At 37.4% G+C, this 12,821-nt stretch overlaps 1 protein-coding gene across 3 annotated transcripts in view; it reads left to right on the top strand.

Moving 5' to 3' along the window:
* cntn3a.1 (contactin 3a, tandem duplicate 1) overlaps positions 1-12,821 on the top strand; it is a 228,057-nt gene that overhangs the window by 172,717 nt on the left and 42,519 nt on the right. For all 3 annotated transcript variants that reach the window (XR_009816915.1, XR_009816916.1, XM_061976479.1), the window contains exon 12: positions 5,862-5,989. Coding sequence is in view for 1 of the 3 variants with exons in the window: in XM_061976479.1 (XP_061832463.1) it covers positions 5,862-5,989 (128 nt within the window). In the remaining 2 variants the exon portion in view is untranslated. The remainder of the gene's footprint in view (positions 1-5,861; positions 5,990-12,821) is intronic.

Raw genomic sequence — 12,821 nt, 5'->3', positions numbered from 1 at the left:
CCCGCGACCCGACCTCGGATAAGCGGAAGAAGATGGATGGATGGATGGATGGATGGAACGATACTTTTTTATTCTTGTTACTTTTCCGAAAGAAAGTAGTCAAAGGGAACCTATGATGAATGTTGTCTTTTCTAACTTATAAGTGTTGTGACAGTGTTCAATGTTTCCCCCAGAAAATGTGTTAGTTTAGGTGGTGTCTGTCCAGGGGGAAAGGGGTGGGTGGGTGTAAGGAACAGTATAATTTGGCCTGTCGCCATCACGTCTCCATCGCATCGCTGCCACCACAGCCTGGGGGGGCAATAGACTACAGACTGTAGTGAAGTCGGCCGGCTTCGTCGCATGAGGAAGCCTACAATTTTTGGTTGTGTTTCCGCTCCATATGCTGAATGCCGATATACTATATATATCTCTATATTTTTTTCCGTAAAGTAAAAACAATACACAAAACAGTCCTAGTTACCTGAAATACTAAGTATGTCATTATTATGACTTAGTAAGTCAATATTTTAACTTAGTAATTTAATAAGTCAAAAATATGACAAAATAATGACTTACTAAGTCAAAATAATGACAAAAAATGAATTAATAAGTCAAATTAATGACTTACTGTAAGTAAGCGTTTGCAATAAGCATTTGAAAAAAAGAGTTAAAAGTGGGGCCACATGCTGACATATACTCAACTGCATCCATCCATCCATTTTCTACCGCTTATTCCCTTCCGGGGCGCTGGAGCCTATCTCAGCTACAATCGGGCGGAAGGCGGGGTACACCCTGGACAAGTCGCCACCTCATCGCAGGGCCAACACAGATAGACAGACAACATTCACACACTAGGGACCAAACAACCTATCTCAACTCATCATGCTTAATTTATTACAGCATTAGGGAAACCTGTAGTCGATTTTTATTATGTAATGTTATATTTTGATCAACATGTGATAGCAGGGACCCTGCATTCAAAACTATGCTGCTACATTACAAATAATTAATGTAACTACAGCTGAAAAAATTGCACAATAGCAATAGGAGAGACTATTCATCCCTGAACACCATGGAGTTCATGTAGGCTTTATGATGCAGTTACATTATTATATCAACTATCAGAGAAAGCTTCTTGAAACTTTTCATTTAACATAATGTCGTTTTTTACTGTTTCAACACAGCTCAATCAACACAGAAAAAGGTCAAGTGAAATAACTTAGTTGTTAACTGTAGGTCTATAATGCTTGTCTTTCTCTCAGACAGACAGGGCTTTGCTGTCCGTTTAATGTGGGGCGCACACGCATGCACGCACACACACACCGCACAGTGAGCTAACGTTACGCTAAAAGCTAATTAGCTTTCACCTCAAGGACTGCGAGCGAGCTGAGCTGCCGCTTATGTTTCTAGAACGTCAACTGGCTCATAGTGATGTTACTAGTAGTTGACTGGGAGGTGTTTATTATAATTTGAGGAGAGTCCGCTGCCTTATGCTCACCTGCTAAACACCTTTCTGATCACTCCGTCGCAGGAGCACTGACTCCATGCGCTCTGAATACGCACTGCTGATTGGCTGGTACATGCGCTCTGAATACGCACTGCTGATTGGCTGTTACATGCGCTCTGAATAGAGGGGAATAGGTCTTTTGTGTATATAGTAAAAGTTTTACATCTTTGAGTTCAACTAATACAAAATGGGAGCAAAAACATAAGTGTTGCGTTTATATTTTTGTTCAGTGTATATACTGTATATACAGTTTTACATACATTATAGTGTTTTCAACCAGTTATTCATGTTTATATTGATTCTTATGGTAAACTAGTCTTTACTATAAAAACATGTTGGTTTACGAACAAAGTTCAAGAACCAATTAAATTCATAAATCAAGGTTTCACTGTACATATAATCCAGACCACAAGGAAGTGTTTTAAATGTAGATTGAAATCATCATAGGTCCCCTTTAAAGTATTCAAGGATTTAGTTCTTGTCTGATTAGGAAAACAGGAAAATGATTTCTTGTTTTATTCCCTACTGCTCACAATTACTGCCGGTAGTATTTCTTATGTTAGTAAGTCATTTGAGTACCCGCTACTAGAGAGACTTATAAGACCATTATTCCAAACAACGTTTGTCAATGTATAATGTAAAGGTGGTACAAAGAGCACCACTGTGCACCATCTTCATAAGTCGTACGTTTATATTTAAGGTCAAGCTCATTGTCTTACATTTTGAAAAGCCTTCTTTTGAACCATTTATTTCTTAGTAGCAAGCCAAATTCACCTGTAAAGTTTCATTTGAATGTGTGTAGTTCGCCAAACAAACAACCTATTAAGGTTTTTTCTTGTATTTATGTTTGACAGTTTTGAGAGCAATTAATAGTATTTTTCGAGAAGGTGTTTGCTGCACTCGTTAGACCGAAGGCCATGTTTGACGCCAACAAGCTTTTAAAACCTGCTGCCACTACAACCGAGGTTATTGGAGGCAGCATCTCAAACGTGGTTGTATCCCACAAGGATACACTGAAATTATAGTTGGTTGCCATCTGCCGCAGATATTTTTTGTGCGTGTACATCTGGGTGTGCATCGCCATCAAGTGATATGTCTCATAATGCAGGGGCACCTCGGGTAGTGTTAGTAATCTGTTCCAAAAGGTCATTTGAAAAGAGAATGATACTGTATGAAAACAGAAACAAACATTCCCATAGAAAACAATGCAAATGTAATTACTTAAACACCCCAAAATTTTAACATTCATCCTTCCATCCATTTTCTACCGCCTTTTTTTATAAAAAAATAATGATAGTTTTACATGCAAACAACAATGCAAAAAGTGTCTAAATTACAAATTAATTGGCAAAATTAACAATTAACTTCGGGGTGGGGGCTGTTGGCTACAAGCGTCACCTCCGTACTTTGATAATATTAATAATTCATCATTAAATAATGACAATTCATTCATTTTATATAGCGGTTTTTAATCAAAGCTCAGACGCTTTACAAAAAAAGCTACTAGGTCATGGTTAAGGTTAGGTTTAGGGTTAATACAAGTTAAATTAGGAAATATCACATGTTTACACTCGCACAATTCAACATGCCAAAAAGCAGGAGGAAGAAGCAGAGCTCATTTTGTCCTACACTGTCTCTACGTCTCAACAATTCCTGTGTTGAAATGTCATTTTCTCTTAGGGAGACAAAAACATTACAGAATGTATAACATTATGTAGATATACGCCTCATGCAGTGATTAGAGAATTTAAAAAAAAAAAAAAAAAAATTACACACATATATATATATATATATATATATATATATATATAATTTATTGGCCCTGCGATGAGGTGGCGACTTGTCCAGGGTGTACACCGCCTTCCGCCCGATTGTAGCTGAGATACGCTCCAGCGCCCCCGCGACCCCGAAGGGAATAAGCGGTAGAAAATGGATGGATGGATATATATATAATTTATTTATTTTTTAAATCATATATATATATATATATATATATATATATATATATATATATATATATATATATATATATATATATATATATATACATATAGGATTTTTTTTTTTAAATAAATTGTAGATAATACAACAAATACATAGATAACAATTCAAAATAATTAAGAAGATAATTCATTGAATAAATAAAGGAGCAATAAAACAATACAGAAAAAAAAGACTAAGAAATATGTTATTATTTACTTAAAGTTAAAAAGTTAAAGTTAAAGTACCAATGATTGTCACACACACACTAGGTGTGGCGAAATTATTCTCTGCATTTAACCCATCACCCTTGATCACCCCCTGGGAGGTGAGGGGAGCAGTGGGCAGCAGCGGTGGCCGCGCCCGGGAATCATTTTTGGTGATTTAACCCCCAATTCCAACCCTTGATACTGAGTGCCAAGCAGGGAGGTAATGTATTAATGATAGATGAATAAAATAGGGTTGGAAAAGTAACTTGTGTTAAACTTTTAACACTGGTTTTGGTATTGTTTAACACAGGGGTTTTAACCCTTTTGACCTCAGAGCCCAACTTTTCCATGAGAAGGTCCCGTGGCCCACTCAAATATTAACACTGACTATTACTTTTCATTTTAAACTTATTTAATAATTGTATTGAACCTGCTTACAGGATACAATCTTGTCAAAAAATATGAAACCCTGATTTAATTACAAATATTATTTAACACATAAACCTTAGGCTTAGGTGAGGATGATTAGAAAATTAAGTAAGGGAATGTAAACAATGAAACACCGGCTGTGTTTGTGTTGCTGCAGTCGGCCGCAATACACCGCTTCCCATCTACATCTTTCTTCTTTGCTGTCTCCATTGTTCATTGAACAAATTGCAAAAGATTCACCAACACAGATGTCCAGAATACTGTGGAATTTTGCGATGAAAACAGACGACTTAATAGCTGGCCACCATGCTGTCCCAAAATGTCCTCTACAATCCGTGACGTCACGCGCAGACGTCGTCATACCGAGATGTTTTCAGCAGGATATTTCGCGCGAAATTTAAAATTGCACTTTAGTAAGCTAACTCGGCCGTATTGGCATGTGTTGCAATGTTAAGATTTCATCATTGATATCGAAGCTATCAGACTGCGTGGTCGGTAGTAGTGGGTTTCAGTAGGCCTTTAATTGTGTGAGAGTCCAGTCCATAGTGGGGCCAGCAGGAGATCATCTTGATTGGAGACAGGTCAGCAGTGCAGAGATGTCCCCAACTGATGCACAGATGAGTGGTCCACCCCGGGTCCCGACTTTGAACAGCTAGTGCCTCATCTGTGGTCACCTAATCTGTGCGCCCCCCCCCCTCCACGAAGGAGCAGAAAAGTGACGGCAGATCAACTGGTCTAAAAGGGGGGTCTATTTAAAGGCTAGAGTATACAAATGAGTTTTAAGATGGGACTTAAATGCTTCTAGTTTGTGTGACATCAAACAGTCCAAGGAACTTGCAGCATCTGCACTACTTTGCACAAGTGTTACCTTATTGCTGAGTTTCCATCTGTCATATCTAGTGAGATTTCACTACAGTAGCGGTTTGACAGGTAAAAAGCCACAAGTACACTCTCTTCCTCAGATGAAATCTGCCAGGCTTGACTGATGACGCCAAGAGTCTTTGTTGTTGTTGTAGGTTACTGGGACAATCTGTTTCAGAGGCTCAATGATCTTTTATTATCACGCAGCCAGGCAGCACAGAATGTTTATGAGAAATAATTGAATCGCTTTCAATAACTTGTGGGGTTGATCCTAATCTTTTGTCTTTCTGTATTCATTGCAACTTTGAGTCTGGTGATTCATTTTTATTCATTACATGGTACAAAAAGGTTTGACTTAATTTGCCTCAATTCTTAAGAGGAGAGTAGGGATTCAAAGCCTTGTATACAGTAGAACTGCTGGAATGGAACTGGTTTAATTTGCGATTATGACACAGTGAACAGGGTGAGCAGACGCGTTTGGCCTCAGTTTGTGTATTTACTGACTACCGTAGAAATAATTTACATATTAACAATTAAAATATAATTACACAGTATGAGTAGATTCCCTCGTAAAGTCCCCGTGCATTATTCTTATCAAGTCACTGCAGAGGAATCAAACTGTAACCCCTTAATGCTGAGGTCCCCCTTATGTCGCACTGTAGTACAGGAAGCCAATTAAAATTTGCTGAGATAAACTTCAGGCTCAATTTGAAATGCTTAAGGACAGTGGACTTGCTCATTTCATGCACTTTGAATGCATGTGAAGTGACAGCCATGCACGTCCGCACAAGCAGGGCTATGTTTCACTTTAATTTGCCTAAAACAACACTGATGCACTGTCAACGAGCATAATGAGATACGCCTCATAAACGTCTGTGTCTATATCTCATCCGCAGAGTCACCATGTTGGATAACGGAAGCCTTCGTATTTCCAATGTTTCTAAAACGGATGCTGGTCTCTACACGTGCGTTGCCAGAAACCAGTTTGGTGTAGCAAGCAGTGCCGGCAGTCTTTTGGTGAAAGGTAAGAAGTTTATTTTTTTTTGATTGTTTGATCTCTCTTCACTTTGGGCCTGATTTACTAAAGGTTTGCGTGTACTCAAACACGTGCAAACCTGATGTGCAAAGTGGATTGCATCTGTTTAGTGATCACAAAGAGGCATGCGATCCAAACATATGCTGATCATCAAAACACCCACAATACTGGGAGGAAAAGATGCAAATATAAATATTACTCGTAATGCGATTGATCAACACTCATCGCCGTTTTGTGGGCGCTATTTTGCGTTTTATTTACACATGTGAAAAGAACGTGCAAACTGACAATTCTACACACGGCTGCAGACAGACGAGAATTCTCCGTCCTACGTGTGTCTTAGTATTTTGGACGTTTTGGTCATGAGACGCATCGACTATTCAGCAATATCATGTTATAATTTTATAGCAGCTACAGGACTTAAAGGCCTACTGAAATGTGATTTTCTTATTCAAACGGTGATAGCAGGTCCATTCTATATGTCATACATGATCATTTCGCGATATTGCCATATTTTTGCTGAAAGGATTTAGTAGAGAACATCGACGATAAAGTTCGCAACTTTCGGTTGCTGATAAAAAAGCCTTGCCTGTACCGGAAGTAGCAGACGATATGCGCGTGACGTCACAGGTTGTGGCGCTCCTCACATGTGCACATTGTTTACAATCATGGCCACCAGCAGCAAGAGCGATTCGGACTGAGAAAGTGACGATGTCCCCCTTAATTTGAGCGAGGATGAAAGATTTGTGGATGAGGAAAGTGAGAGTGAAAAACTAGAGGGCAGAGGGAGCGATTCAGATAGGGAAGATGCTGTGAGAGGCGGGTGGGACCTAATATTCAGCTGGGAATGACTAAAACAGTAAATAAACACAAGCCATATATATACTCTATTAGCCACAACACAACCAGGCTTATATTTAATATGCCACAAATTAATCCTGCATAACAAACACCTCCCCCTTCCCGTCCATACAACCCGCCAATACAACTCAAACACCTGCACAAAACATTCAATCCCACAGCCCAAAGTACCGTTCACCTCCCCATAGTTCATACAGCACATATATTTCCCCAAAGTCCCCAAAGTTATGTACGTGACATGCACATAGCGGCACGCACGTACGGGCAAGCGATCAAATGTTTGGAAGCTGCAGCTGCATGCGTACTCACGATACCGCGTCTTCGTATCCAACTCAAAGTCCTCCTGGTAAGAGTCTTTGTTGTCCCAGTTCTCCACAGGCCAATAGTAAAGCTTGACTGTCATCTTTCAGGAATGTAAACAATGAAACATCGGCTGTGTTATCCGGCACACCAGTCAGGGGGTGCATTCTACGGCGGGGGTGCGTTATCCGGCACAACACCTGCCGCAATACACCGCTTCCCACCTACAGCTTTCTTCTTTGCTGTCTCCATTGTTCATTGAACAAATTGCAAAAGATTCACCAACACAGATGTCCAGAATACTGTGGAATTTTGCGATGAAAACAGACGACTTAATAGCTGGCCACCATGCTGTCCCAAAATGTCCTCTACAATCCGTGACGTCACGCGCAGGCGTCATCATACCGAGACGTTTTCAGCAGGATATTTCGCGCAAAATTTAAAATTGCACTTTAGTAAGCTAACCCGGCCGTATTGGCATGTGTTGCAATGTTAAGATTTCATCATTGATATCGAAGCTAAAACATATTTTTACTCCCTGGCATTGAAATCCAGTTGGATAGGATATTTTAGTTGTTTTTATTTCTTGTTGTATCCTTTTTTATTTATTTATTACATTTTAGTATTTTAGGTGATATATTCTGCACTTCTTTTAAGGTCTTTTAAGTTAAAGTACCAATGATTGTCACACACACACTAGGTGTGGTGAAATTTGTCCTCTGCATTTGACCCATCCCCTTGAACACCCCCTGGGAGGTGAAGGGAGCAGCAGCAGTGCCGCGCCCGGGAATCATTTTTGGTGATTTAACCCCCAATTCCAACCCTTGATGCTGAGTGCCAAGCAGGGAGGTAATGGGTCCCATTTTTATAGTCTTTGGTATGACTGGTATATTTCACTACTGTATTTTATTCATCAGACCGTGTTACAATCTAAAGGTGACACTAAGTGTCCCTTTTCTTATGTTTGTACAGCACTTTGGCCAACCGGGGTCGTTTTTTAAATGTGCTACATAAATAAATAAACTGAACTGAACTGCACGCCTGCTTCTAAAATGCTCATAAAAAGTGTTACATATCCACTTTACATTTGAAAACATAGCAAAACGCCACAGGTAGGAGCATGATAAAATGAATGTGCAGTAAATGAGTGTCTCCGGGGTGATGCACCGTATAGTACACGCCAGGGTTGTACGGTAGTATAGTACCGCGATACTAATGAATCATATTCGGTACTATACCGCCTCTAAAAAAAGTACCGGTCCCCCACGTCGGCTTTAAAAACCTCTAAGGGCTTAGTGGCCACATGCGTGGACAGCACCTTTTAGCTCTTATTTCCAAAATTGTGTACACTACTGATTTGGGGTCTTATGGCCACTTATGTGGACACTTATACTGCCATCTGGTGGTGTCAGAAGAGTATAACATACAATGGAATTTGGAAAAAAAAAGTGTAAAAATAAGAATTAGCATGTCACTAAACATGAAGTACACGTGTGTGTACTTCAATCAATAAATCAATGTTTATTTATATAGCCCTAAATCACAAGTGTCTCAAAGGGCTGCACAAGGCACAACGGCATCTGCGGTACAGAACCCACAATACTTTTGGACTAAGTACATCATATCAAAAGATCATTCTTAGTTTTTATTCTAATTAGGGCCCAATAAACCCAAATAGCGAAGAGAAATAAAAAAAAAAACATGTAAACAAACAGCTTGGGCCTTAAGAGGTTAAGACTCGGCTAGCTAGCTAGCGGCTAATGTCTGTTTGCAGTCAGCAGTGTTTTAACTGCCTCAAAATCACAACTCATTGTCTCCATGGAGAGAAGTCAAGTACGTTTGTGTCAAGTATCAACCATTTAGGACGAGTGATTGCTATCCATGCTTCATTACACACCTCAGCACACCGGAGCCATGATAATAGACGTATTAAAATGTTTCTATAGTTGACAATTTCAAGACAAGATTTCATCATGTCCGATCATTGACCATTAAGGCGATGATCAACTTAACTTTGAATACTCTACACACAAGTGAATGAAGTGCATACTTACTCAACAGCCATACATGTCACACTAAGGCTGGCCGTATGAACAACGCCAACGCTGTCATAAATATATGCTATATAGTGAAACCACACTAAACAACAATGACAAACACATTTTGGGAGAATATTTGAACCGCAATACAACAAACACTACAGAAAAAATTCCCAGAATTCCCTGCAGCACCAACTCTTCCTGGACGCTACAATATAAACAAACGCCATTGGTGGATCTACACCTAATATCCACTGTAATGATATCAGTACAAGAGTGTATCTAGTCAATACTACTTTAAATACATCAATATGTTTTAGCATGACAAAATTTTATTTAGTTTTTTTTGTATTTATATTATGTTTATAAACTCAGGAAATATGTCCCTGGACACATGAGAACTTTGAATATGACCAATGTCTGATCCTGCAACTACTTGGTATCGGATTGATACCCAAATTTGTGGTTTTGATTGATTGATTGATTGATTGAAACTATTATTAGTAGATTGCACAGTTCAGTACATATTCCGTACAATTGACCACTAAATGGTAACACCCGAATAAGTTTTTCCACTTGTTTAAGTCAGGGTCCACGTAAATCAAATCAGTCATCACACAAGTTGATCATCAGAGTATATACATTGAATTATTTACATTATTTACAATCCAGGTGGTGGGATGAGGAGGGTTTGGTTGATAACAGCACTTCAGTCATCAACAATTGCATCATCAGAGAAATGGGCATTGAAACAGTGTAGGTCTGACTTGGTAGGATATGTACAGCGATCAGAGAACATAGTGAGTTCAGATTGCATAAGAACAAGTACCGTATTTTTCGGACTATAAGTCGCAGTTTTTTTCATGGTTTGGCCGGACTCCAGTGCGACTTATATATGTTGTTTTCCTTCTTTATTATGCATTTTCGGCCGGTGCGACTTATACTCCAGTGCGACTTATACTCCGAAAATATGGTATATACATTAGAAATACATTTGATTATTTACATTTGGTTATTTACAAATCCGGGGAGGTGGGATGTGTGGAAAGGGGAATGTGTTAGTCAAGGGTATCATCCAAAACTAATGTAAAGTATCAAACAACACAAGAATAAGTGATTATTACATTTTAACAGAAGTGTAGATAGAACATGTTTAAACAGAAAAAAAACAGATATTAACAGTAAATGAACAAGCAGATTAATAATTAATCTTCTACCACGTGTCCTTAATAATGTTGACGGAATAATAGAATGATAAATGACACAATATGTTACTGCATATGTCAGCAGACTAATTAGGAGCCTTTGTTTGTTTACTTACTACTAAAAGACAAGTTGTCTTGTATGTTCACTATGTTATTGAAGGACAAACTTGCAATAAGAAACATATGTTTAATGTACCGTAAGATTTTTTGTTCAAATAAAGCCAATAATTAAATTTTTTGCGGTCCCCTTTATTTAAAAAAGTGCCGAAAAGTACCAAAATACATTTAGGTACCGGTACCGAAATACATTTTGGTACCGGTACCGAAATACATTTTGGTACCGGTATCGGTACCAACATATTGGTATCGGGACAACACTAGTACACGCAAAATCCTTATTTACTGTTAATGGGTAATGGTTCCCATTTTTATAGTCTTTGGTATGACCCGGCCAGGGTTTGAACTCACAACTCAAATGTAGAAAATCATAATATTACCCCCTTTAAACACTGTCTGTACAGAATAACATGAAAGATAACACAGTGATAATGACAACAATGCACACTGGAAAACTCTTGCTCTTCAGACACATGCTCAGACCAACTGTTCATGATTCCCTGTGGGATTCCCAAAGGGCTGAGTTAACAACTGTACCCTATTTAAATGCTTATTGGTGATTCCTCTTCACATCCACTTTAAATTGCTAATCACAGCCCACCTATTCTTCCGCCGCTTATCTCTTTACAATGAAGTTTACGAAATGAATCACTTTATGATCCACCGGTTTAAATGGAACTTAGATAATGGGTTTCACTATGTAAAGCGCTTTGAGTCACTAGAGAAAAGCGCTATATAAATATAATTAACTTCACTTCACTATGATCGTAATGGTAAGGTTTTCCTGGCATCGGTGGCCGCGTCAACAACAGCTTGGTAGAATTAGCATCGTGCTCTTCTGTGCTTTTCACTTGGCTTTTGGAGGACAGGGTGACAAAAAATAGAAAGAAAAAAAAAGTATATGTATATATATATATATATATATATATATATATATATATATATATATATATATATATATATATATATATATATATATGTGTATATATATATATATATATATATATATATATATATATATATATATATATATATATATATATATATATATATATATATATATATATATGTATGCATATAAATATATATATATTATTTTTTGTATGTATGTATTAGGGCTGTGAATCTTTGGGTGTCCCACGATTCGATTCAATATTGATTCTTGGGGTCACGATTCGATTCAAATTTTTTTTTTTTTTTTCAATTCAACACGATTCTCGATTCAAAAACGATTTTTTTCCCGATTCAAAACGATTCTCTATTCATTCAATACATAGGATTTCGGCAGGATCTACCCCAGTCTGCTGACATGCAAGCAGAGTAGTAGATTTTCTAAATAGCTTTTATAATTGTAAAGGACAATGTTTTATCAACTGATTTGCAATAATGTAAATTTGTTTTAACTATTAAATGAACCAAAAATATGACTTATTTTATCTTCGTGAAAATATTGGACACAGTGTGTTGTCAAGCTTATGAGATACGATGCAAGTGTAAGCCACTGTGACACTATTGTTCTTTTTTTTTTTTTTTCTAAATGCCTAATGATAATGTCAATGAGGGATTTTTAATCACTGCTATGTTGAAATTGTAACTAATATTGATACTGTTGTTGATAATATTCATTTTTGTTTCTCTACTTTTGGTTTGTTCTGTGTCGTGTTTGTGTCTCCTCTCAATTGCTCTGTTTATTGCAGTTCTGAGTGTTGCTGGGTCGGGTTTGGTTTTGGAATTGGATTGCATTGTTATGGTATTGCTGTGTATTGTTTTGTCGGATTGATTAATTAAAAAAAACAAAAAACAAACATATAAATTTAAAATTTAAAAATAATAAAACATTTAAAAAAAATTAAAAATGAGAATCTATTCTGAATCGCACAACGTGGGAATCGCGATTCGAATAGATGTATGTATTGCAGCTGTTAAATGGTTAAAATATTTAATTGTGATTAATCGCATTTTGTTTATAGTTAACTCAAAATTAATCACAGATAGATGTAATTTTTCATCATTAATAAGTGTATCCTAGACAGATCATTTTCAAGTTGTATTACCATGAATGGACAATTCATTTGCTTTAATAAAATGTGTTTTAAACATTATGCTTTTAAAGCAGCTCAATTTAAAAAGCAGCTCAATTTTAAAAAGCACAAAGACGCTTTTAATGAAATAAATAAATAAATAAAAATGGCCTACAGTGTGTTGGTGTCTTGCCAGGTTTTGTATTTTGTAGAAATACAGAATTCAATTTTTTTGCTTTAGGAGCTCTTGTAGTCAGAGGATGAGCTCCACTGTTTT

This window comes from Nerophis lumbriciformis, linkage group LG01 (genome assembly GCF_033978685.3).
Source record: "Nerophis lumbriciformis linkage group LG01, RoL_Nlum_v2.1, whole genome shotgun sequence".
NCBI lineage: Eukaryota > Metazoa > Chordata > Actinopteri > Syngnathiformes > Syngnathidae > Nerophis > Nerophis lumbriciformis.
The sequence above is the reverse complement of the archived record's forward strand: the minus strand, read 5'-3'. Positions and strand labels throughout refer to the sequence as shown.